This window comes from Odocoileus virginianus, chromosome 15, assembly GCF_023699985.2.
Source record: "Odocoileus virginianus isolate 20LAN1187 ecotype Illinois chromosome 15, Ovbor_1.2, whole genome shotgun sequence".
NCBI lineage: Eukaryota > Metazoa > Chordata > Mammalia > Artiodactyla > Cervidae > Odocoileus > Odocoileus virginianus.
The window spans coordinates 58,582,460-58,609,941 of record NC_069688.1 but is presented as its reverse complement, the minus strand read 5'-3'; the positions used below and the strand labels follow the sequence as shown (position 1 = coordinate 58,609,941).

General features: G+C 38.0%; 1 protein-coding gene across 5 annotated transcripts in view; it reads right to left on the bottom strand.

Annotated features, from left to right (window-relative positions):
- The window catches only part of NBN (nibrin), a 57,551-nt gene extending 30,886 nt beyond the window's left edge, over window positions 1-26,665 (bottom strand). The window contains exons 1-8 of one of the 5 annotated variants that reach the window (XM_020870017.2): window positions 26,524-26,610; window positions 25,720-25,911; window positions 24,544-24,674; window positions 20,125-20,273; window positions 19,230-19,389; window positions 16,727-16,830; window positions 7,293-7,410; window positions 6,569-6,762 (exon numbers count right to left, since the gene is read on the bottom strand). In XM_020870017.2, the coding sequence (XP_020725676.2) occupies window positions 6,569-6,762; window positions 7,293-7,410; window positions 16,727-16,830; window positions 19,230-19,389; window positions 20,125-20,198 (650 nt within the window). In that variant the 5' untranslated portion in view covers window positions 20,199-20,273; window positions 24,544-24,674; window positions 25,720-25,911; window positions 26,524-26,610. Of the gene's footprint in view, window positions 1-6,568; window positions 6,763-7,292; window positions 7,411-16,726; window positions 16,831-19,229; window positions 19,390-20,124; window positions 20,274-24,543; window positions 24,675-25,719; window positions 26,411-26,523 lie in introns of those variants that run through there. The other 4 variants (XM_020870015.2, XM_020870016.2, XM_070477425.1 and 1 more) reach the window with 4 other exon arrangements.
- Between the last annotated feature and the right edge of the window lie 817 nt (window positions 26,666-27,482).

Sequence of the window (27,482 nt, the reverse complement as noted above, 5' to 3'; positions counted from 1 at the left end):
CCAGGATGCTTTTGAAGACGAGCAGAAAGAAAAGATCTGTCCTACTAGATTCGAAGGCTTAAACTATTCTAGTAATTAGGACAATGTGGTAAATGTGGTGTTGGTACAAGAACAGTTATATTGCTCAGTGCAACAAAGGCCAAAAACATTCCCATACATGTAAGGTCCCTTTGTATGAAACAGAATGAGTCTCAGATAGATTAAAAATAAATTTCAAAAACAAAGTATCAAAATGTTAGTTAAAAAATTGTAGAGAATATCTTTTTGATCTATGAGTAGAAAAAGATTTATGTAAAACTAAAAAAAAAAAAACACTGACTAAGAAAGATTGTTAATTTTAGGATACTAAAAGTAAGGACTTTCATTCATCAACACAATAAAAAGATACTTTACAAAGTGGTAACAGATTCTGTAATACATAAAAGTGACAAAAGGATTAATGTCAAGAATATATAAAGAACTACAAATTTTTTTTTAAGGCACACAAATATGCAATTACCATAAGATCCAGAAACTGCACTTGTGGGCATTTATTCCAGAGAAATGAAAACTTACGCTCACACAGAAACCTATACACAAATGTTCACAGCAGCTTTATTTGTAACAAAAACCGAAAAAATGCACACTTCCTTCATGGATGGATGATTCAATAAACTGCAGTATATCCATACCACAGAATAAATAACATATACATATGCATATGTATTTTAAGTGGCTGAAGTAGTTTAAAGGTATTTTTCAAATGCTTAACATTCACTGTTTTGAAAGCAACCCTGAATATTCATTGGAAGGACTGATGCTGAAGCTCCAATACTTTGGCCATCTGATGCGAAAACCTGACTCATTGGAAAAGACCCTGGTGCTGGGAAAGACTGAAGGCAGGAGGAAAAGGGAGGGACAGAGGATGAGATGATTGGATGGCATCACTGACTCAATTAACATGAGTTTCAGCAAACTCTAGGAGATGGTGAAGGACAGGGAAGCCTGGAGGCTGCAGTCCATGGGGGTCACAAAGAATTGGACACAACTTAGCGACTAAACAATTTAACTTAGACTTGAACTCTGCGCAATTATAACAACACTAAAAAAAGCCCCAGATTTTAAAAAGTATCATCAGATGATATATATGAATACCTACTTAATATTTTAGGCAATTCAAAATTTACTACACTACTAACACTTCTGAAACTGTATACTATATTATGAAAATTAGTAATAAATTGGCTTTATAAAATACACACTTCATAACAATGTTATACAGACATACATCACCTTAAATGGAGAAACACTGGAAGCATTCCTTTTAAAGTCAATAGTAAGATAAATGTGGCTAGTATCACCACTTTGGATGTCCCAGTTCGTCCAAAACCAAGAGAGAAAGAGAATGAGAGACAGCAGTACCAAAGGCATAAAGATTACAAAGGAGAGAAATATCATTTACAGATGATATGGTTTATATACAAAAAGACTACAGATAAATTATTAGAAATAAACGGTAGTCTGACAAGGTAGTGGGATATGATATTATTCAATGTCAGCTGAACTTCTATACATCAACAGTAAACTGGAAAATGTAATTAAAAGTACTCAAATATGGTTATCAATACCATGAAACACTACTCGGCAATAAAAAATGATAGATATACAAAACCTAGATGAATCTCTGAGGAATCATGGTGAGTGAAGAAAAAAATTCTAAAAGGGTATATGCTGCTATGATTTCATTTATATATTATTTTTTTTAACAACAAAATTTTAGAAATGGAGAACAAATTTATTGGTTGCCAAAGTTTAGGGACAGGGAGTGGGAAGTGGGGAGGGATGTGTGGTTATAAAAGAACAACATGAGGGATTCTTGTGGTGATGGAACTGTCCTGTATCTTAGCTATGGCGAGTACATGAACATACACATGTAATAAAATTACAGAGAACTATTAATATATATACACAGACACCACACACACAGCAGAACATATAAATCTGGGGAAATCTGTACCTTAATAAAATGAATACAATGATCCCAAAAGAAAACTGGGCGAGAGACAGGTATTTCACAAAGGAGGAAAACTAAATGTCCAATAAACATTTGAAGAAATGTTAGTCATCACTTATGATCAGAGAAATATAAATCAAAATCACAAGATATGATTAAATATCCATCAAACTGGCAAACCGTGAAAATTCTGAAAGAGATGGGAATACCAGACCACCTGACCTGCCTCTTGAGAAACCTGTATGTAGTTCAGGAAGCAACAGTTAGAACTGGACATGAAGAGACTGGTTCCAAACAGGAAAAGGAGTACGTCAAGGTTGTATACTATCACCCTGTTCATTTAACTTATATGCAGAGTACATCATGAGAAACGCTGGGCTGGAAGAAGCACAAGCTGGAATCAAGACTACTGGGAGAAATATCAATAACCTCAGATATGCAGATGTCACCACCCTTATGGCAGAAAGTGAAGAAGAACTAAAGAGCCTCTTGATGAAAGTCAAAGAGGAGAGTGAAAAAGTTGGCTTAAAGCTCAACATTCAGAAAACTAAGATCATGGCATCCAGTCCCATCACTTCATGGCAAATAGATGGGGAAACAGTGGAAACAGTGGCTGACTTTATTTTTCTGGGCTCCAAAATCACTGCAGATGATGACTGCAGCCATGAAATTAAAAGACGCTCACTCCTTGGAAGGAAGTTATGACCAACCTAGACAGCATATTAAAAAGCAGAGACATTTGCCAACAAAGGTCCATCCAGTCAAGGCTATGGCTTTTCCAGTGGTCATGTATGGATGTGAGATTCAGACTGTGAAGAAAGTTGAGTGCAGAAGAATTGATGCTTTAGAACTGTGGTGTTGTAGAAGACTCTTGAGAGTCCCTTGGACTGCAAGATCCAACCAGTCCATCCTAAAGGAGATCAGTCCTGGGTGTTCATTGGAAGGACTGATGCTGAAGCTGAAACTCCAATACTTTGGATACCTGATGCAAAGAGCTGACTCATTTGAAAAGACTCTGATGCTGGGAAAGACTGAGGGCAGGAGAAGAGGATGACAGAGGATGAGATGGTTGAATGGTATCATCAACTTGATGGGCATGGGTTTGGGTGGACTCTGGGAGCTGGTGACGGGCAGGGAGGCCTGGCGTGCTGGGGTTCATGGGGTTGCAAAGAGTTGGACATGACTGAGTGACTGAACTGAACTGAAACTGGCAAAAATGATAGTCTGAAAATACCAAGTCTTGAAAATTGTGTGCATCTAACTTGATCTCTTATATACCATGGGTGGAAGTATAAAGTGGAAAACACTTTGATACTGCTGAATGTTCTAACCCTAGTAATGCAGTAATGCAGTATCCCAAAGAAAATGCTGCACATGTACCAGCAGGAAGCATACAAAGATGGTCTCAACAGTTTACAATAATAGAAATTTATTTAAAATAACTAATTAGTGAACAAAATGAATATATATCATAGTTTAATGATGACTGTGTATCATATAATCCGAAGATTGTAATTCATTCAATTTTATGCAAAGCCATGGAACAGGTGAGAAAAGAAGGCAAAGGAAGAGAGGATAAAGAGAAAAAAAATCAGCAACAAGAAGAGTTCCTAAATTTGGGCTAAGATACTGAGAATATATCTCAGCAAGGACAAACATTATAGCTATATTGTTTCCCTAGACTTCTAATTTTTTTCAGAGATATTTAACTGATATCCTATACCCACTTCTGACAACTAATCAACAGAACCATGGCACTAACCAATCCCAATGTTGGCGTATTACATGAAATTCAGTCAATAGCTAATGTTACTGGTTTGATATAACTGCACTTTCCATGATAATCAATGATTTAGACTAACTGGACAGGTGTTATTTTAGTGATAGTCTTTCTCAAACTGTAAAATCATCCTCTCTCCAAAACCAAACTGAAACAGGGGCCGAAGACTACAGAACAAAATGTCACCTGATGATTGGGTCACTAGCCTCTGAGCAACCTTGCACCCTGGCTCTGTTCTTACTCAGGGCCCCTATACATGAAAGGCAGCAAGATGGAATGGGCTCTCGAACCAGACTCTGTGCGTTAACATGCTGGCTCCCCTTATCAGTCCCCATGTTCTACTCAAATCCCCTGTTGCCCTTTCTGCACAATGAGAATCATGACAAAAAAATACACAGGATTCTGTGTGGCTTAAATATGTGAAATATGTCTCAATATATGTAAAATGCCTAGAACAGGACCAGCTTACAGTAAGCAAGGTATCATTGCTATTGTCCGGCATGTCTTTTAAAAACTGGTCAGAGGTAAAATACTGCCTGAAAGAAGCTTTCTCTACTTAGAATAAACTTCTCCCCCCTGCCCTGTCACTCTGCTTCCTTATACACATTTGTAGTTATCTGTTTGCCTCTGTCTGTATTTTCCCCTAGAGCACCATGGCTATCTTGTTCACCACCATACCCCCAGTGCCCAAAACGTAACTAGACACTTGGGCTGTAGCGGTGCGATGGGGCTTTTGTTAACAGGTGTCTCCTTTTCCACAGCACTTACTACATCTCCATTAAGCAAAATATTTATGGGACACAGACTGAAGTTTCACTTTTTACTTCAGCAAATTCATTTTTTAAAAAAGTCCTTCATAGTCAGAACTCCTGGGATAGGAAAAATGAATACTGGAGGCAGCTTGTTTATTTATGGACATTTTAGACATACAAATACCATAAACCCTAATAACTTTTAATTGGTGAATAAGAATTTAGTCCAGGCTGCCAAGGCTGATTTTTAACTTTGTGCTTCAAAAATGCAAAGATTATTAATACCAATAAAGAATCCAGGGAAAAAATTCTTGCTTTAGTGCTTTCAAATGGTCCTCCCCCCATTACAAACACTATTCTAGTATATTTGATACCTTTTTTTTCCTGCTTTCCTATGAAAACTGAAGGTGAAAGTTGCTCAGTCGTGTCTCCCTCTTTGCAACTCCATGGACTATACAGTCCGTGGAATTTTCCAGGCCAGAATGCTGGAAGTGGATGTCTTTCTGGAATTGCCTGGCTTTTTCTATGATCCAATGAATGTTGGCAATTTGATCTGTTACCTCTGCCTTTTCTAAATCCAGTTTGTACATATGGAAGTTCTCTGTTCATGTACTGTTGAAGCCTAGCTTGGAGAATTTTGAGCATTACCTTGCTATCATGCAATGAGTGGAAATGTGTGGTAGTTTGAACATTCTTTGGCATTGCCTTTCTTTGGGACTGAAACTAAAATTGACCTCTTCCAGTCCTGTGGCCACTGCTGAGTTTTCCAAATTTGCTGGCAAATTGGGTGCAGCACTTTTAACAGCATCATCTTTCAGGATTTGAAATATGTCAGCTGGAATTCCATTACCTCCACTAGCTTTGTTGGTAGGAATTCTTCCTAAGGCCCACTTGACTTCACATTCCAGGATGTCTGGCTCTAGGTGAGTGATCACACCATTGTGGTTATCTGGGTCATGAAGATTTTTTTTGTATAGTTCTTCTGTATATTCTTGCCACTTCTTAATATCTTCTGCTCCTATTAGGTCCGTATCACTTCTATCCTTTATTGCTCCCATCTTTGCATGAAATGTTCCCTTGGTATCTCTAATTTTCTTGAAGAGATCTCTAGTCTTTCCCATTCTATTGTTTTCCTCTATTTCTTTGCATTGTTCACTTAAGAAGGCTTTCTTATCTCTCCGTGTTATTCTTTGAAACTCTGCATTCAGATGGATATATCTTTCCTTTTCTCCTTTGCCTTTCACTTCTCTTCTTCTCAGCTGTTTGTAAGGTTTCCTCAGACAACAATTTTGCCTTTTGGGTTTCTTTTTCTTAGGAATGGTTTTGATCACCACCTCCTGTACAATGTCACAAACCTCAGTCCGCAGTTCTTCAGACACTCGGTCCATCAGATCTGATTCCTCGAATCTGTCACTTCTACAGTATAATCGTAATGGGTTTGATCTAGGTCATACCTGAAAGGTCTAGTGGTTTACCCTACTTTCTTCAATTTAAGTCTGAATTTGGCAATAAGGAGTTCATGATATGAGCCATAGTCAGCTCCTGGTCTTGCTTTTGCTGACTGTATAAAGCTTCTCCATCTTTCAGTATTGACCATCCAGTGATGTCCACATGTAGAGTCTTCTCTTGTGTTGTTGGAAAAGGGTATTTACTATACCAGTGCATTCTCTTGGCAAAAACTCTGTTAGTCTTTGCTCTGCTTCATTTTGTACTCCAAGGACAGCCTTACCTGTTACTCCAGGTATCTCTTCACTTCCTACTTTGCATTCCAGTCCCCTATGATGAAAAAGTTTTCTTTTTTGGGTGTTAATTCTAGAAGGTCTTGTAGAACTATTCAACTTCAGCTTCTTCAGCATTAGTGGTTGAGGCACACACTTGGATTACTGGGATACTGAATTGTTTGCTTTAAAACAAACCAAGATCATTCTGTCATTTTTGAGACTGTATATGTCTTTACATTACTATGTGGAGTATAAAAAATTTACATATAGAATAACCTACTTTCCCTTTTAAAAAAAAAACTAATAAAGAATAATTCCGTACCTTTGGAGTATATCCATAATTGAATGAATCCATTTTTTCTGAGAGTCAGGAATTAAAGTCTGTGAATCTGTTAGTCCTGCATCAACAACACAAGTTCCAGGAGCTGAAAAGAAACTATCATCTTCTTTATTTTCTTCTGTTATCAACCTAGCATCTCCTCCTCCAAATATAACTGCTGCACTTAATTTTTTATGCTAAAAATGGGGAAAAAAAGGAAAAAAGTAATGAACAACCATAATTAATTTCTTGAACACATGTTTAAAATTAAATGATTCTACTTCTTGACAGGACAATCTGAGCTTCCTTTAGGAGAAAACCCCTAGTTCACCAGGTACCACTACAGTCCCTCATTACACAGTTCTGGAACTGTGAGCTTACTTACATTTTTCCACCTATAACATAAACTTTTGGAACTCTCAGTTCATCACATAGAAGATATTCAACAGCTGCTTACTAACCAAACAAATTAAAGTTAAATAAAATTTTTTGTCTCTTCCTTGTATATATTTATATAAACTTAATAAATAAGCCAATTAATATATACTAAAAAATGTCACAGTCATGTACATGAACACTGGGCAAGTTCTGGTACCTGGGCTGTTTTTTATTTCCCTTCAGACATCAACACAAGATCTCAAAAAGAAATGTATAAAAACTGATAATTGATAATAATTTATCCTAGTTTATAACATTTTCTTCAGGAAAATTTAGCTTATAACACTACCTGCTTGGCATTTAGAAAGACAAATGTTTTCCCTTTGAAGATTTGTTTTCTTTCCTGGCGTCCTGATAGATCAATATTTTTACTTTCAATAGCTGGTTCATCAACAGGTGGGTAAAAACTATAAAAAATAAAGTATATTATTATTACATACTACACTGTACATATAACATTAAATTTGTAAACAGATTTTGGCAATCTGGACTAGAAAACTAGAAAGCCTTAATTTCCATAATACAACTGTATTGTTAAAAACTTAAAGAGTTTTACCTGGGACTAAAGTACTGAAAGTACCTAAATGCCTTTACTATAAATGTAGTGACAGGTGCAACATAGAACAGCAGAACTATTCTTTATTTTCTAAAACTACATAATGTAAAAGTAGGCAATCATAACAAGAGACAATTAAATATATATAAATCAAACAGTTATATGAATTACAAATGGCTGAGAGAGAAAAAGTAATACAAAGAAGTTTTTAAAAAGTAATAAAAGTAAAACCAAAACTAGAAAAAGAAACACACTAACAAATGGTTGAAATATTATACGTTAGAGATCAAATTCTATTTGTATATTAGACTTGCTTGCATGAGTGTGTGCTCAGTCTCTCCGCTGTGTCTCATTCTTTTGAGACTTCAACGACTGTAGCCTGCCAGGCTCCTCTGCCTAGTAATTTTCCAGGTAAGAATGCTGCAGCAGGTCGCCACTTCCTACTCGGCTCTCCCCAACCCAAGGATCGAAGCTGTGTCTGCTGCTTCTCCCACACTGCAGGCAGATTCTTGACCACTGAGCCCCCTGGGAAACTTCACTGTGCTTGGTTATAAATCTCTTTGGAGAAGCTCAGGAAATTTCAGAACCTATATTCTGTCAGTTTAAATAAAATTTTCAAAGATTTTAAAATACAATCTTTTAGCTGTTTAAGGTAATACTCTCCTTAAGGTAATACTATAAACACATGTTAGTCATCCATAGAGATTAGGGAATAGAAGAAAACAGAAAAGTAAAATCAATAGATGATGACTAAAACTTCTCATCAGTCCATAGTTTCAACTTTCTACATAGTCAGCTCTTTCATTACAGCTATTAACTAACCAGTCTTTTAGTCTCTCTCTCTACCTTCTAGTAAAAATTACTAATGTTCATGGATAGAAAGACTTAATGTTGTCAATATGTCAGTTCTTCCCAACTTGGGCTATAAAAATAAACACAATCCAAGTAACTTCCAGCAAGTTACTTTGTGAATATCAACAAACGGATTCTAAAGCTTATACAGAGAGGGAAAAAATTTAGAATAGCCAACACAATACTGAGGAAGAACAAGGTTAGAGTACTGACACTACCAAAATTCAAGGCTTAATGTAAAGTGGCCTTAATCAAGGGAGTGTGGTGCTGACGAAAAAAAGAGACAAACAGATCAGTGGAAGAGAACAGAGAACCCAGAAACGGACTCAGATAAAGACAGTCAAGTGATCTTTTACAATGGAGCTTACACAGTCTTTTCAACAACTGGTGGTGAAACTGGACATTCACATACAAAAAAAATGAATTTACACTCAGATCATACACTTTTCACAAAAAATAACTCACAATGGATCACAGACCTAAATATAAAATGCAAACGTATAAATCTCCTACAAGATAACATAGGAGCACATGCAGATGGCCTTGGACATGCAGATGACTTTTTAGATATAACACCAAAGGCTTGACCCATGAAATTAATAACTGATGAGCAAGACTTCATTAAAATTAAAAAATAAAAAGTTCTGCTCTGTGAAAGATAACGTCAAGAGAATGAGAAGACAAACCAGAGACTGGGAGAGGACATTTGCAAAACACATATCTGATATAGAACTATTAAAAAATATATAAAGAACTCTTAAAATTCAACAATAAGAAAACAAACAAACAAAGAAAACAAACAACCTGATTTTTAAAAACAGCTGAAGACTTTATTAGATACCTACTCAAAGAAATATAGAGAGAGCAAATGTGCATACGAAAAGATGCTTAGTATCCTCATATATCATCAAGAAAATGCAAATTAAAGCAAAGAGATACCAATACACATTTAAACTTTATAATTTCCTAAACTTTCACCTGCCATGTTTGTTTCAGGCTAATGTATCTCTTGGGTCTGAGATTTTATTGCAAGAAAATAAGTTAACCTGTACCCGTTTCATGGATGTTGGCAGAAGACACAAGACTCCCGGGTCAGAGAAAAGCCAGCAGGAAGCCTTGCTGTGTTTGCAGCAGCCCGCCTTCCACACCAAGTTCCACGGGGCTGACACGGACGGTACCTCCCGAGAGCAGTGTTACAATGAACTTAGGAATCCACGCGTTTCATAATAAGCTCTCAGCAGGCCTGCTCTTTGTCCTTGGCAGGAGATACTACTTCATCCCTCCAGCTTTCTCACTGTAAATAGAACCCTGAGAAATGGCCGAGGTATAGGGCAGTCAGGGCCTTATACTGTTGGAATATTCAGCTACTTTTGTATAATGTAAGGACTCTCTTCCAACAGTGTTTTCTCAAAAACATGCTTGTTGTTTGAAATAAAGTAACTGACAAGGCACTCTACAAAATGGGAAACCCTGAAAAATTTCAAGTAAAGGGAAACTCCCTTTTTCTCTTGAGGGATCATTTTTTTTAATATTCAGACATAAACAATATTTTAATGGACTTCCTATATGAGAGCACAGAGTCTCAAAATTAAAGACGTCTTTTAAATGGAATCATCTACATCGGTACTTCTGTAACAGTATAAGGAAACCAGACATCACAAACCACATCAGGTGCTCCATCCTCCCCGTGACGGACTCTGTCTCATGCTAACAGTACAGAGAAGCAGGCATACTTGCAACAAAAGGACTACACTTTCTGTTATAGGCAAAAATATTATAGTTTGCTTGCTTGCAATTTTGTTTACTTCATATCCTTTTACAAACCATCTTACTACTATTTAATGTCTTAAATTTAATCTTTTTTCTATTTAATTAACTGAGTACACAGTCTTCCACAAACATATCAAAATGGATCCCAATAGGTATAGGAATCTATTAAGGCAAAAATCAATATATTTTAAAATAGTATTAAAACTTGATTATCAAACATGAACTAATAGTCTTTCCTAGTAAACACTGACTTAGGAGTTATTTAACAATCTTAGAGGAGGGATGTTTTATTACACCCATTTAAGCTAATAGAGTCACACAAATTGAAGTCAGAAAAAAACTATGTCTAAAGTAAAAAAACAACAACAAAAAAGCAAGTTGAATACACTGAGATTCTGAGTAAGAATCAATAACTGATTCTAAAAACTCCAAAAACCATAAAACATATCACCAGTAGTAAAACCTTATCAGACGCCTCCATTCCTAAGTAATCTAGAATTAAAATGGTTTATTAGCTGTAACAAGAGTCATTATTTACAGGATTTATCAACTTTTCTAAGGAGGCTCATAATAGGCACTAGGAAGTTGGGCTTCCCTGACAGTTCAGCTGGTAAAGAATTCACCTGCAATGCAGAAGACCCCACATCGATTCCTGGGTCAGGAAGATCCTCTGGAGAAGGGATAGGCTACCCACTCCAGTATTCTTGGGCTTTCCTTGTGGCTCAGCTGCTAGAATCTGCCTGTAGTGTGGGAGACAGGTTCGATCCCTGGGTTGGGAAGATCCCCTGGAGAAGGGAAAAGCTACCCACTCCAGTATTCTGGCCTGGAAAATTCCATGGACTATGTCTATGGGGTCACAAAGAGTCGGACAGGACTGAGCAACTTTCACTTTCAAGTTATAGTAAGTGAAGTTTCTAGAGGAGAGATCAGCTTTCAAGTTCTCACAGGGATCGAGGACTCAAAAAAGGTTAAGAATCATCTATTTTAAAACCTCAGGAATTCTCTGGTTGCCCAGTGGTTAGGACTCCATGCTTTCACTGCTGAGCGCCTGGGTTCAAACCTGCAAGCCACTTGGTATGGCCGAAAAATAAATAAAATATGATGATTCTGTTCTAGAGGAAAGCATATTATCTGTTAACCAGATTATAAAATACATGAAATCTCCCAAGTGAAAACTGAAAACAAAGAGAAAATCTGACGTTCAGTTGCTTTTAAAAGCAGATACATATTATCAGGAATAAACAGTTTCTAAAAATATCTGCACTGGGCAAATTAGTTTAAAATAGCTAGTAGTATTTTATATATATTTATATACATATACACATATATATATTAAAGGAGAAAGGGAGATTACACTAAAGCTTTCGACTGTGTGGATCACGACAAATTGTGGAAAATTCTTAGAGATGGGAATACCAGACCACCTGACCTGCCTCCTGAGAAACTATATGCAGGTCAAGAAGCAACAGTTAGAATCAGACATGGAGCAACGGACTGATTCCAAACAGGAAAATGAGTATGACAAGGCTGTATACTGTTACCCTGCTTATTTAACTTATACGCAGAATACATCATATGAAATGCCAGGCGGGATGAAACACAAGCTGTAATAAAGATTGCTAGGAGAAATATCCACAGCCTCAGATAAGCAGATGATACCATCCTAATGGTAGAAAGCAAAAGGGAACTAAAGAGCCTTTTAATGAAAGTGAAGAGGAGAGTGAAAGAGCTGGCTTAAAATTCAACATTCAAAAAATGAAGATCATGGAGTCTGGTCCCAACACTGCATGGCAAATGAAAAAAAAGTGGAAGCAATGACAGATTTTATTTTCTTGGGCTCCAAAATCACTGCAATGAATGCAGCCATGAAATCAAAAGATGCTTGCTCCTTGGAAGAAAAACTGTGACAAACCTAGACAGCATGTTAAAAAGCAGAGATGTCACTTTGTTGGCAAAGGTCCATATAGTCAAAGCTAAGACTTTTCCAGTAGTCACGTACAGGTTTGAGAGTTGGACCATAAAAAAGACTTGAGCACTGCAGAACTGAAAGTACCTAGTACCAGAACCAGTACTAGGGAAACTCTTCAAAGTCCCTTGAAGAGCAAGGAGATCGAACTAGTCAGTCCTAGAGGAAATAAAATTCTTATTATTCACTGGAAGCACTGATACTGAAGCTCCAATACTTTGGCCACCAGGTCTGAAGAGCTGACTAGTTGGAAAAGACCCTGATGCTGGGAAAGATTGAGGGCAGGAGTAGAAGGGGGCGACAGAGGATGAGATGGTTGGATGGTATCACCGACTCAATGGACCTGAGTTTGGGTAAGCTCCGGGAGTTGGTGATGGACAGGGAGGCCTGGCGTGCTGCAGTCCATGGTGTCACAAAGAGTCAGACACAACTGAGTGACTAAGCAACAAAAACAATATTTTTAAACTGGTAATAAAATAATTAGCATGAGTAAACCACAATCTCAGAAAACTAACCAATCTGATCACATCGACCACAGCTCAGTGAAACCATGAGCCATGCTGTGTAGGGCCACCCAAGACAGACGGGTCATGGTGGAGAGTTCTGACAAAATGTGGTCCACTGCAGAAGGGAATGGCAAATCACTTCAGTATTCTTGCCTTGAGAACCCCATGAACTGTATGAAAAGACAAAAAGATAGGACACTGAAAGATGAACTTCCAAGGTAGGTAGATGCCCAATATGCTACTGGAGATCAGTGGAGAAATAACTCCAGAAAGAATGAAGAGACAGGGCCAAAGCAAAAACAACACCCAGTTGTGGATGTGACTGGTGATAGAAGCAAGGTCCCATGCTGTAAAGAGCAATATTGCATAGGAACCTGGAATGTTAGGTCCATGAATCAAGGCAAATTGGAAGTTGTCAAACAGGAGATGGCAAGAGTGAACGTAGACATTCTAGGAATCAGTGAACTAAAATGGACTGGAATGGGTGAATTTAACTCAGATGACTATTATATGTACTACTGTGGGCAAGAATCCCTTAGAAGAAATGGAGCAGCCATCACAGTCAACAAGAGAGTCCGAGATGCAGTACTTGGATGCAGTCTCAAAAACGACAGAATGATCTCTGTTCGTTTCCAAGGCAAACCATTCAATATCACGGTAATACAAGTCTATGCCCCAACCAGTAATGCTGAAGAAGTTGAAGTTGAACAGTTTATGAAGACCTACAAGACCTTCTAGAACTAATACGCAAAAAAAGGTGTCCTTTTCATTATAGGGGACTAGAATGCAAAACTAGAAGTCCAGAGATACCTGGAGCAACAGGCAAATTTGGTCTTGGGAGTATAGAACAAAGCAGGGCAAAGGCTAATAGAGTTTTGCCAAGCGAACACATTAGTCATAGCAAACACCCTTTTCAACAACACAAGAGAAGACTCCACACATGGACATCACCAGATGGTCAACACAGAAATCAGAACTGATTATATTTTCTGCAGCCAAAGATGGAGAAGCTCTATACAGTCAGGGAAAAAAAAAAGACTGGGAGCTAACTATGGCTCAGATCATAAACTCCTTATTGCCAAATTCAGACTTAAATTGAAGAAAGTGGGGAAAACCACTAGACCATTCAGGTATGACCTAAATCAAATCCCTTATGGTTATACAGTGGAAGTAAGAAATAGATTTAAGGGACTAGATCTGATAGACAGAGTGCCTTATGAATTATGGATGGAGGTTCGTGACACTGTATAGGAGACAGGGATTAAGACCATGCCCAAGAAAAAGAAATGCAAAAAGGCAAAATGGCTGTCTGAGGAGGCCTTACAAATAGCTGTGAAAAGAAGAGAGGTGAAAAGCAAAGGAGAAAAGGAAAGATATACCCATTTCAATGCAGAGTTCCTAAGAACAGCAAGGAGAGATAAGAAAGCCTTCCTCAGTGATCAGTGCAAAGAAATAAGAGGAAAACAATAGAACAAGAAAGACTAGAGATCTCTCCAAGAAAATTAGAGATACCAAGGGAACATTTCATGCAAAGATGGGCTCAGTAAAGGACAGAAATGGTATAGACCTAACAGAAGCAGATGATATTAAGAAGTGGCAAAAAAAAAAAAAAAGTAGTAGTGGCAAGAATACACAGAAGAACTATACAGAAAAGATCTTCAGGGCCCAGATAATCACGATGGTGTGATCACTCACCTAGAGCCAGACATCCTGGAATGCGAAGTCAAGTGGGCCTTAGGAAGCATTATTACGAACAAAGCTAGTGGAGGTGATGAAATTCCAGTTGAGCTACTTCAAATCCTAAAAGATGATGTTGTGAAAGTGCTGTACTCAATATGTCAGCAAATATGGAACACTCAGCAGTGGCCACAGGACTGGAAAAGGTCAGTTTTCATTCCAATCCCAAATAATGCTTCAACTACCACACAATTGCACTCATCTCACACGCTAGTAATGTTCAAAATTCTCCAAGCCAGGCTTCAGCAATATGTGAACTTCCAGATGTTCAAGCTTGTTTTAGAAAAGGCAGAGGAATCAGAGATCAAATTGCCAACATTCACTGGATCATCGAAAAAGCAAGAGAGTTCCAGAAAAACATCTACTTCTGCTTTATTGACTATGCCAAAGCCTCTGACTGTGTGGATCACCAGTGGAAATGGTGGAAAATTCTTAAAGAGATGGGAATACCAGACCACCTGACCTGCCTCTTGAGAAATCTGTATGCAGCTGAGAAAGCAACAGTTAGAACTGGACATGGAACAACAGACTGGTTCCAAAAATAGAAAATGCAGTAAGTCAAGGCTATATACCATCACCGTGCTTATTTAACTTTTTTAACTTTTATTTTACTTATTTAAGTTATATGTAGAGTACATCATGAGAATTGCTGGGCTGCAGGAAGCACCAGCTGGAATCAAGATTGCCGGGAGAAATATCAAGAACCTCAGATATGCAGGTGATACCACCCTTACGGCAGAAAGTGAAGAAGAACTAAAGAGCCTCTTGATGAAAGTCAAAGAGGACAGTGAAAAAGTTGGCTTAAAGCTCAACATTCAGAAAAATAAGATCATGGCATCTGGTCCCATCACTTCATGGCAGATAGATGGAGAAACAGTGGCTGACTTTATTTTTGGGGGCTCCAAAATCACTGCAGATGGTGACTGCAGCCATGAAATTAAAAGACACTTACTCCTTGGAAGGATTCAAGTTATGACCAACCTAGACAGCATATTAAAAAGCAGAGACATTACTTCGTCAACTAAGGTCTGTCTACTCAAAGCTGTGGTTTTTCCAGTAGTCATGTATGAATGTGAGAGTTGGACTATACAGAAAGCTGAGGGCTGAAGAACAACTCCAACTGTGGTCTTGGAGAAGATTCTTGAGAAGCCCTTGGACAACAAGGAGATCCAACCAGTCCATCCTAAAGGAAATCAGTCCTGAATAGTCATTGAAAGGACTGATGTTGAAGCTGAAACTCCAATACTTTGGCCAACTGATGCGAAGAATGGACTCATTAGAAAAGACTCTGATGTTGGGAAAGATCGAAGGTAGGAGGAGAAGGGGATGACAGAGGTTGAGATGGTTGGATGGCATCACCAACTCAATGGGCATGAGTTTGAGTAAACTCCGGCAGTTGGTGGTAGACAGGGAGGCCGGTGTGCTGCAATCCATGGGGTCTCAAAGTTTTGGACACGACTGAGCGACTGAACTGAACTGAACTCAGTTAATACTTAATTTAAATTTGTAGAAAATACTAATTTGCATAGAATTTTAGATTTTTTTAAACTTCCTCAAACCTGTTATGTCATTTGGACTATAAGCTACTGACATACATTTTAAGCATGTTCTTATGTTGACTAAAAACACTCACCCATTTTATAGTGTCCAGTATTCTAACCATGCAATCTAAAAAGAAAAATTACAAGTATCCTCTTCCTAAACCACCGTTTATGTTACTTCAGTCGTGACTAATGCAATAGATATAGATCTTAGTCCAGTGGTTCACAAATTTAGCATAGCATCCAAAAAAATTACATAAATAAGAAAGCTATTATGAGTCTTTCCAAATATTGCAATCAGTTACATTTAATAAACACCTATTACAATTCAGCAAGTTCAGCCTTGGTGTATACCACTAGATAAATAATACTAATAATACGAAATACTTAAAACACAGAGCAGTACAAGTACTATCCCCATTTTTCAAAGAAGGCAATAAGCTTGATCTTAGCTCTGTAACAGGGCTGCTGCACCTCACAATCCAGGTGCCCTGCGTCGTGATGCCCGGCACCAGCATGTGTGCCCACTGGTCCTACCTCGGGGTCATTACTATCCTTCAATATTTTTCTTTAAATATTGGCACACATGTCACATCTATTTTACCAAGATAAAGAAAAATCAACAAAGAATTGCTTGGTAAACTTTCAGCATACAGTAACAAAAAAATTTCGTTAATAATGCTGATCTGCAACATTATATCCTGAAACAATCAATAAAGAGGTAGTTAACCTAAATCAAGCCAGTGCAATCATATTTTGCATGTCATATTTTGTTATTTCAAATACACAATATACCTTTCAATTTTTGGAAGTTGTTTCTTGGACTGAATTGCTTTAAGAAATTCAGTAAAATATTCTGGTTTTACAATCGGACGCCCACAAATGAGTGCACATATTGTCTGAAAAGAAGAAAACATGTGAATACATATACTCATACCCTAGCTTTTTTAAAATTCTAGTTTTCCTCGCGTCACTTTAAATTTATAACAGAGACACAATCTATAAAACAGAAGTCAGTTTTGGGTCATGGCTTAGTTTTAGAGTACATATCCCTATATAATTGCTTGATTATAAGAAGCTACCAATTACAATATATGGGGGGGATAGACTGGGAGCTTGGAGCTGACATAAACACAGTGCTATAATGAAAATAGATAACCTACTGTATAGCACAAGGGATGCTGCTCAATAATCTGTAGTAACCTAAATGGGACAAGAATTTGAAAAACAATAGATATATGTCTATGTATAACTGAATCACTCTGCTGTATACCTGAAACACAACATTGTGAAGTCAACTATATTTCAATATAAAGCAAAAATTAAAAATAAACTGTGGTAACTAAAACTCATATAAGTTAGACCCCCACAAAACAAAGGCCTATATGCTAAAAAAGCAGTGAGACCTGTGAAATAACAAACAAACATAACATATAGGCAAATTCAAGTATCAATAAACAATCACTACTAAAGGTGAAAAAAAGTCACAAATTACAGTACTGATGTAAAAACTGCTGGAGGCAGGGCCAAACAACATAACAAAATACAAGTCAATTTAAAAATGTACACTAATTATAAAAACATTAAAATATGTATCTTAGAATTAAGGAAATGTAACATCTGCCCTAGAGAAGACAGTATCAAGAGATAAACATGAGAGAGATCTTTCAGCCTAATTGCCTTTCAAACTGATTATATTAATAATTATGGAATAGTCTTTTTAAGAAAGTAAATAAAGGAATAACGGTATACACAGGTGGAGTAGAGAAGAAACTTCACCTAGCAAGTGAATTAAGCCATAAGCCTCAAATAAGTTATATCCACAGTTTGAGAAAGATTAAAAAATATCACCTTTGGCAATGAAAATAAAGAAGATTCAGCATAATTCTAAGAAATAATCCAGCTAAAGAACTTCTAAGTATGTTTCTAATAAACATGGGGAATTACCTAAATGTGAGCAAGCAATTTAGGGTATCTCTCAAGAATGGAATCTGAAAGTTATGAACCTCAAATATGAATGAAATAATTGACTTCCTGCATGAAGCAGTAATGAGCAATTCAACACTGGACTGAGTAAGCTCCAATACATGTGATCTTGGGCAAAGGATTTAATTGCTCCAAGCCTCAGTGTCCTCTTTAGAAAATAAAAGCTGAACTGAATGTTTACGTTCCCTTTTCTTTCAAGACCACCTAACTGACTGACTTTGCTCTTGCTTTATATTCACCAAGCAAGGGCGTGATTACCTATTTCATTTCTCAGGGACCTTGGTATCTTTAAGGGGACTAAGCTGGAGCCATATGTAAACGTTCTGGTCACTATAAAGGTGTATCTCTACTGTAAATTAATAAACGGACATTCTGAATTATGAATCTATTATCTGGGTTTATTAGCATAAATTAGTACTCAAGAAGCTAATCACTCTGTTGAATTTATACAATTTCTGATCAGAGAAAACCCCACCAAGACACAAGTTTTAACATGAGGTTCAATCTGAACAGCAAACCTTTCTTTCTCTATGACACCTATTTAGCTATAACACACATATTCTAATTTAATTAATTATATGGCAAAGGATTTTATCATCTAATAAAGGAATCTAAATATTTGTTGCTTTTCACCATAGATATAAGCCTAAAACAATCTCAGATTATCTATAGACAAACTGTTGAAAGGAGACAAATCACCTCCCAAAGTCATTCTTCAGTTAGCTTTGGATTAACCAAATCTGATGAAGATGCAAAATCTGAAAACATACCAAAATATACCACTATTTTAACAAATAGCATCTTCTAAAAGCATATATCTATATATCTCTAGACTGTGACAGTTCATTAAGGTAATATTAAACTATAAAAAAAAAGTTTTTGTGATTAGGGCCTAAAGCCAAATAAAAATTAAACAAAAGAGCATGAAACAGTAAGATATATCAGAGACGAGAGGAAGAAAAGACATAGACTGCTTACTTTGAAGATGGGCAGTTGATCTCTAAATGCTTTGCTTTTAGACTGAAAACATTTCTTGGTGAAAGGATTACATAAATCATTTAAATGCTAAATCAAAATTTGAAATATAATTTCATGTGCTTTTTGCTTGCGGTAGATAATAAACAATGTTTCTGAAAAACCATTCTTAGCCTATACGGTAGGTATGGAGTTGTTTGGCATATACATATCTACAACCAACAGTTCAGATAATTTTAAAGTAAATGACTTTTAAGACATTTTTGTATAGTGGGTAAATGAAAAAACTTAAATTTACAGAACTTACTTTCACATAATAACAATGCACTGAACTTACTTTAATGGTAACTTTAACTGATACCATGACAAGGTGAGTACATTCCTCTGTCCAATTGTTTACAGTAAGTCCTCCGAGTTGCAATATGGCATGACTTAAAGCAGTTTTTCCAGAGACATCTAAACAAGAAGAGCATGCAACCAAAGGTTCATACTCTACTCTGTAAATAAAAATAAGTTACATAAATTTATTGTATAGTAAACTCAAGCTCACATCACACACTGTTATTTTGATTTTTATGTATTACTACATGTTCCAACTTAGTTCCAAGAAAACTATCAGTCTTAAGTTGCAATTAAGAAAAAAACCAATGATCAAAAGCTTAACAGTACATTTTGACCTATGCAGAATCAATCAAAAGTAGCTCCATCAAGATTCTCAGGGCCCACTCAAATTCTCATTCACTTTTGGTCAGTTAGGTATGATTAACAAAATGCACTAACCACATACAGTGCAAAATTCACTACCAGGCAAAATTCACTACTATCCTACTATGCTGCTGCTGCTAAGTTGCTTCAGTCGTGTCTGACTCTGTGCGACCCCATAGACGGCAGCCCACCAGGCTCCGCTGTCCCTGGGATTCTCCAGGCAAGAACATTGGAGTGGGTTGCCATTTCCTTCTCCAATGCATGAAAGTGAAAAGTGAAAGTGAAGTCGCTCAGTCGTGTCCGACTCTTAGAGACCCCATGGACTGCAGCCCACCAGCCTCCTCCTTCCATGGGATTTTCCAGGCAAGAGCACTGGAGTGGGGTGCCACTGCCTTCTCCATCCTACTATGCTAAGTAGGATCTAAATAGACTAGCTCCAATTCATTATTTATAAAATCCTTTTCCTTTAGAATTTGATTGGTCCAAAATAAAGTTGTCCATTTTAATATCAATTTCAAAATTCTTACCTGAATTTACTTTCAAACACTCCGAAGGTAACTCTATCCCCTGACTTCAAAATTTGAGAAAGACCATTCTGCATTTTCTCCTCATTAACAAAGGTACCATACTTAGAATTATCTTTTATTGTCAGTACAGGAATTTCATTTGTTTGACTCTAAAAAAAAAAATAAATAAATAAATAAAGTCTCTTACTACTCCATAAATACTATTCCTAAGGGCAAAAGTTTCAAAAGAAAAGGTTGATAACTTTTGGAATAGGTGATGGGTGGTTAACATCCCAACACAGTACACAATACAGTTATTGTTTTGGTTGCATGGAAGAATGATTACTCAACTAGCGATTAAGAGAAAACTGTCTTAATTTCAGAATCATTCCTCTTAGAACATATATTTTCTTTATTTTTGCTAAGTCAGTGGAGATTTTCCTGACCTCTCAATGTGAGGACTATCTGCTTTTGTACACACTGTTTCATATGTAACATGGCAGTTTCATTCCTAAGGTTTTTGTTTTTTTTAAATATCATCAAAATCACATAGAAAAAAAATCAGTCCAACGAGAAAAGGCCAGAGTGTTTAACCTGAAGTAACAATTCTATTTTTTCTTTAAGATTTTTAACAATAATGCTTTTTTTTTTAATCTAAAAGAATACAGACACAAAACCTAAACATTACTGAACAGATTCAATGTTTGCTGCTGATACAATCTTACCTCAAAATAGTGGTTTTTCTTTCATCATTACCACCAGCATTACCATGAGCACAGCTCTTGGATATATATATGTGTGTTGTTTTGGCTGGTTTAATTATATATGTGTTTTGGTTGGTTTATTATAAGTCCACCTTTATAATTAAATCAACCAACAGACCAAAACAAACTCAGTCATTCAAAGGAGCTGTGGGGCATATATACCAACTGTTTACTAGGGATAGTAAAGCAAATCATTCTCCTTCTGAAAACCTAAGATATACGGCAAATACGAGTGTTCATATGGCTACAGAACTCTTTAAAGGAGGAGTCACGAGTCCACCCACTGCTCTGTTCCCATGCTGTGGCACAGTGCTGACACACAGTAAGCATTCAACATGTGAGTGCTTACATACCGAGGGGGAGGAATGGCAACGACTCCAGTATTCTGGCCACAAGAACCCAGGGACAGCATGAAAAAGGCAAAAGACATGACTGAGAAGATGAGCCCCCTAAGTTGGAAGGCGTTCGATATGCTACTGGGGAAGAGAGGAGGGCAATTATTAACAGCTCCAGAAAGAATGAGGCAGCTGGGTCAAAGCAGAAACGATGCTCAGTCGTGGATGTGTCTGGTGGAGAGAGTAAAGTCCAACGCTGTAAAGAACAATATTGCATGGGACCCTGGAATGTTAGGCCCATGAATCATGGTAAAGTAGAAGTGGTTAAGCTGGAGATGGCAAGAGTGAACATTGACATCTTAGGAGTAAGTGAACTAAAATGGACAGGAATGGGCAAATTTAATTCAGATGACCAATATATCGACTACTGTGGGCAAGAATCCCTTAGAAAAATGGAGTAGCCATCATAGTCAACGAAAGTCTGAAATGAAGTTCTTGGGTGCAATCTCAAAAATGAAAGAATGACCTCCGTTTGTTTCCAAGAAAACCATTCAGCATCACAGTAATCCAAGTCTATGCCCCAACCACTGATGTCAAAGAAGCTGAAGCTGACTGGTCTTATGAAGACCGACAAGACCTTCTAGGACTAACACCAAAAACAGACATCCTTTTCACCACAGGGGAGTGGAATGCAAAATAGCAAGTCCACAGATACCTGAGGCAATAGGCAAATTTGGCCTTGTAGTACAAAATGAAGCAGGGCAAAGGCTAACAGAGTTTTGCTAAGAGAACACATTGGTTATAGCAAGCACCCTTTTCCAACACAAGAGATGACCCTACACATGGACATCACCAGATGGTTAATACAGAAATGGACTGATCATATTCTTTGCAGCCGAAGATGGAGACCTATACAGTCAGCAAAAATTAAGACCTGGAGTTTACTGTGGCTCAGATCATGAGCTCCTTTCTGCAAAATTCAGGCTTAAGTTGAAGAAAGTAGGGAGAACCACTAGGCCATTCAGGTGTGATCTATGATTATACAGTGAAAGAGATGAATAGATTCAGGGATTAGATCTGGTAGATGGAGTGCTTGAAGAACTAAGGACAGAAGTTCGTAACAGTCTACAGGAGGCAGCAACCAAAACCATCCCAAAGAAAAAGAAATGCAAGAAGGCAAAGTGACTGTCTGAGGAGGCTTTACAAATAACTGAGCAAAGAAGAGGAGCGAAAGGCAAAGGAGAAAGGGAATGATATACCGAACTGTATGCAGAGTTCTAGAAAATAGCAAGGAGAGATAAGGCCTTCTTAAATGAACAATGCAAAGAAATAGAGGAAAACAAAAGAATGGGAAAGACTAGAGATCTCTTCAAGAAAATTGGAGATATCAAAGTAACATTTCATGCAAAGATAAGCACGATAAAGGGCAGAAATGCTAAGGACCTAACAGAAGCAGAAGATTTTAAGAGATGGCAAGAATACACAAAACTATACAAAAAAGGTTTCAATGATCTGGATAACCACAGTGGTGTGATCATTCACTTATAGCCAGACATCCTGGAATGTGAAGTCTAGTGGGCCTTAGGAAGCACTAGTACAAACAAAGCTAGTGGAGGTGAGAGAATTTCAGCTGAGTTATTTAAAAACCTAAATGATGATGCTTTTAAAGTGTTACACGCAATATGACAGCAAATCTGCAGAACTCAGCAGTGGCCACAAGACTAGAAAAGGTCAGCTGTCACTCTAATCCCAAACAAGGGCAATGCCAAAGAATGTTCAAACATGCAATTGTGCTCATTTCAAATGCTAGTAAGGTTAAGGTCAAAATCCTTCAAGTTAGGCTTCAGCAGTACGAGAACCAAGAACTTCCCAGATGTACAAGCTGGGTTTAGAAAAGGCAGAGGAACCAGAGATCAAACTGCCAACATTCACTGGATCATAGAGAAAGCAAAGGAATTCCAGGAAAACATCTACTTTTGTTTCACTGATTATGCTAAAGCCTTTGACTATGTGGATCACAACAAACTGTGGAAACTTTTAAAGAGATGGGAATACCAGATCACCTTACCTATCTCCTGAGAAATCTGTACGTGTTTCAAAAAACAACCAAACATTAGAACCAGACACGGAACAACTGACTGGTTCAAAACTGGGGAAAGGAGTACAAGGCTGTATACTGTCACCCTGCTTATTTAACTTCCATGCAGAATACATCATGCAAAATGTCAGGCTGGATGAATCACACGCTGGAATCAAGATTGCCAGGAGAAATACCAACAACCTCAGATATGCAGATGATACCACTCTAATGGCAGAAAGTGAAAAGGAACTAAAGAGCCTCTTGATGAGGGTGAAAGAGGAGAGTGAAAAAGCTGGATTGGAACTCAACATTCAAAAAACTTAAGATCAAGGCATCCAAACCCATCCTTTCATGGTAAACGGAGAAAAAGTGGAAGCAGTGACAGATTTTATTTTCTTAGGCTCCAAAAGCACTGTGGATGTTGACTGCAGCCATGAAATTAAAAGATGCTTGCTCCTTGGAAGGAAAGGTATGACAGAACTAGGCAGTGTATTATTGCAAAGCAGAGACATCACTTTGCCGACAAAGGTCTACATAATCAAAGCTCTGGTTTCTCTAGCAGTCATGTAGGGATGAGAGGGCTGGACCCTAATGAAGGCTAAGCACCAAAGAATTGATGCTTTTGAATTATGGTGCTGGAGAAGACTCTTGTCAGTCCCTTGGACTGCAAAATCAAACCAGTCAACCTGAAAGGAAATCAATCCTGAATATTCACTGGAAGGACTGATGCTGAAACTTCAATACTTTGGCCACCTGATGTGAAGAAACTCATTGGAAAAGACCCTGATGCTGGGAAAGGTCGAAAGGAAAGGAGAAGGGGATGGGAGAAGATGATACGGTTAGATAGCATCACTGAGTCAATGGACATGAATTTGAGCAAACTCTGGGAGGCAGTGAAAGACAGGGGAGGATGGCATGCTGCAGTCTATGCGGTTGCAAAGAGTCAGACATGACTTAGTAACTGAACAATGACAACAACAAAAACCACTCAATAAATGTTCAAGTAAATATACATATGGTCTACTTCATTTGAGTTTCTCAGTCACTAAAGCAAACAGTACAATACTGAAATAGAAACTTCAAATCTCAAAATAAACAAATACCACCAGTACAACTGCCAAAACATATTTAATTTTGCTAACATTTAAAGAAAACAGTTCTATAAAATGAAAAGTCTCCAAAACTCTCTCTTACATATACACCAAGGTAATCTGTGGTGACTTCAATTCCCTTACTGTCAGCAAATGAAATAGTGACTTACCAGGTTGGTTACAGAAAAGTTAGAGGTTAATGTAGCATGATTTCGACTGATCGATTGATCATTTTCAATTAGAATGCCACAGTTTTTTCTTCCAACGATGTACTCAACACCAGTCAAAAGTCTGTATGGTTCTAAGACATTTTTTAAAAAAGTAAATTTACAGATACACATAAACATAAACATGTAATTATACATAGGTATGGCAAATATTTAAATATTTTTATTTTGCTATTTAAATGCTAACAATCAACTTTATGTAAATCAAACATGTTTTCTATTAAAGCTTCACTGAAGGAGGCAAATCTAAACAGAATGCTCTACCACTTTTCTAAAGAGAAAATAATTTTGAAAATTGTCAGTGCTTGCCCAAATTAACTTATACATTTAATGCATCACCAAACAAAATCAAAATACTGTCTGGCGCTTGATAAACAAATTCAAAATTCCGTCAAAAATATAATGTGAAAAACTGTCAAGAAAAATGTAATTATTAGGGGAACTTTCTCTACCAGTTGGCAAAATATCCCATAAAGTGATAGCAGTTAAAAAGTATGGTATCGCATGAAGAGTAAATAATATAGATCACTGCAAGAAAACTCCAAACCAGGTTCAAGTGCATAATTTTGGGAATTTTTTTTACGTTAAAGGTAACTTTTAGAACAATGGGACAGGGTTATTAAAAAATTTTGTAAATAACAAATTTTTTCTGGAACAGCATATATGTTGAAGACTAGCAGAGTTTAGTCTGGGACCACTGGAATGATAGGATAATTAGAGCAGTTAAATTAGACAAGTAGAAAAGAGTCCAGGTAAGCCTTGACCAGACTTAGATTATACTTTGTCAAACAGATTTTTAACCTAGAGTGGAGTCTTTCAACAAAAAACTTTTGCGGTTGCTTTAGTCACATTTTCCCTAGAAGGATGGCACCCCGTAGCTTCCATTGCATTCTGAAAACAGTTCAAGATCCTCTGAAAGGTAAAAATGCTACCCATTGGCACTAGGGGCATTTTTCTTAGGCGAACTCAAAAAGCCAGCCACAGGCTAGAAATGTTCCTGGAAACTCGTCCATCACAGTTTATGTTCTATCTCTGCAATGCTCCAAATCCACAAAGCGCCTTATCTTTGAGTCTTTGTAATATTACTTACAGTATTATTACAGATTTTATTTTCCTTACCATTCGTCTGGGTCTCTCCATACGGCCTTACACAGCCGGTCCATTTAGCTTCTACAGAGATCTTTTTTTTCAATCACAATGTAAACTTCCTGAGGGCTAGACCAATCACAGGCTACACCCGCTTAGCTACCAACTAACAAGTGCTTACACATTCTAGGCAACCAATTTACATGCAATTTCCATCTTTCATTGCTAGAAATGCAAAAGAGGAAAAAACAAAAGCAAAAAACTTTCTGTTGTTCTGATGACCAAAAGGTTAAAAAAAAAAAAAAAGCTTGGAAACAAAGCTTAAACTCTTTTCCCGTAGTTGCCATTGACACAAGTTATCTCCGTGGCTCCCAACAAAAATAAACGACGTGCTCGCCAAGGTCCTGGAGCCTCTGTCAAAGTATTCTGAGCGTTTCCTCAAAAGCTTGAAAACACGAGCTGTCACAACTGGGTACCCGGCCAAGGCTCAATGGAGCGCATCATCGAAACCCGGCTCCGAGCCGGGCCCGCCAGGTGGGGCGGCCGACCGGACTGAAAGGACCCGGGCGATCACTGAGCGGCCCAGCGCCCCACGCCTATCCCACCCGCCAGGCCAAAGCCCGGTTCGCAAGCACTGCAGCCCCCGCCTGGAAGACCGCGCAGGCCCTCACGCAGCCTTCGCACCGGTTCCCGCCACCTCTCAGCGCGCGACCGGAGGCAGCGCGGGAAGGCGGCGGAAGAGGCGACGACGGACCGGAAGTGCGCTCCGCAAACCCCTCGCCTGCCGCAGCTGCTCTCGAGAAATCGGGCCCCCGCGTTTCCACCTTTTGTCCTTACCTCGGGCAGGGCCCGCGGCCGGGACCAGCTTCCACATGAGGCTAGGTCCCTCAGAGTCCGGCCAACGTTCGGCAGCTGAGCCACTGCTGACAGACGGGCGCGGCGGAGACTCTGTGACGTGCGCGCTCGGGAGCCCGGAAGCCCGGAGAGCCGGAAGCCGCGCCCGCGTAGGAAAGGGTAGGGACACACAAGAAAGTGACACTGGCACTTGGTTGCCACCCGGTGGTTAGGAAAGGAATGGCCGCTCTGTATCGAAACATGCTGTCTAGGATCCCATTTTAAGGTCTTCAAGGAATCCACACGATTATCGATTTCTTTTTTCCTGCTTGTGAATGTAAGTTACTTTAAAAATCAGTTTCAAAGCCATCTCAAGAGACTTTCTAATTAAAGATATTAACGTGGTGACCAGTTATGTAGTTCCCTACTTTTGCAATTTCTTAAATTGCAATCATTCCTTGATACGGATCCTAATGATGATGGATGGTCATGATGGTGAATATAAGAATTTCACGCAAAATAAACTCATTATTTTTACTCTTTTTCAAGCATGAGTCAACTTCTCCTAACTTGTCTGCTTCTTACTGTTGTTCTTTCTTCCGCTCACGTTCGTGGCTCCATTCTCAGTCCCGTTCAACTCTTTGCAACCCCATGAACTGTATGTAGCCCTCCAGTTTCCTCTATCCATGGAATTTTCCAGGCAATAACATTGGAGTGGGTTGACATTTCCTACTCCAAAGGATCTTTCCAACGCAGGAATCAACCAGTGTGTCTTGATGTTGTAGCCAGTTCCCCAAATTCCCTGAAACTAGTCTGAACAAAGGAAAAGAAAGATACAATCAGAGTTAACCCATGATTCATATGCTTTAAGCCTAGATAGTTAACAGTCACAATTATCCATAGGCCTGTGGCCATACCCCAATAAGCATAATAGAATTTATGATTCTATTCGGTTACACAAA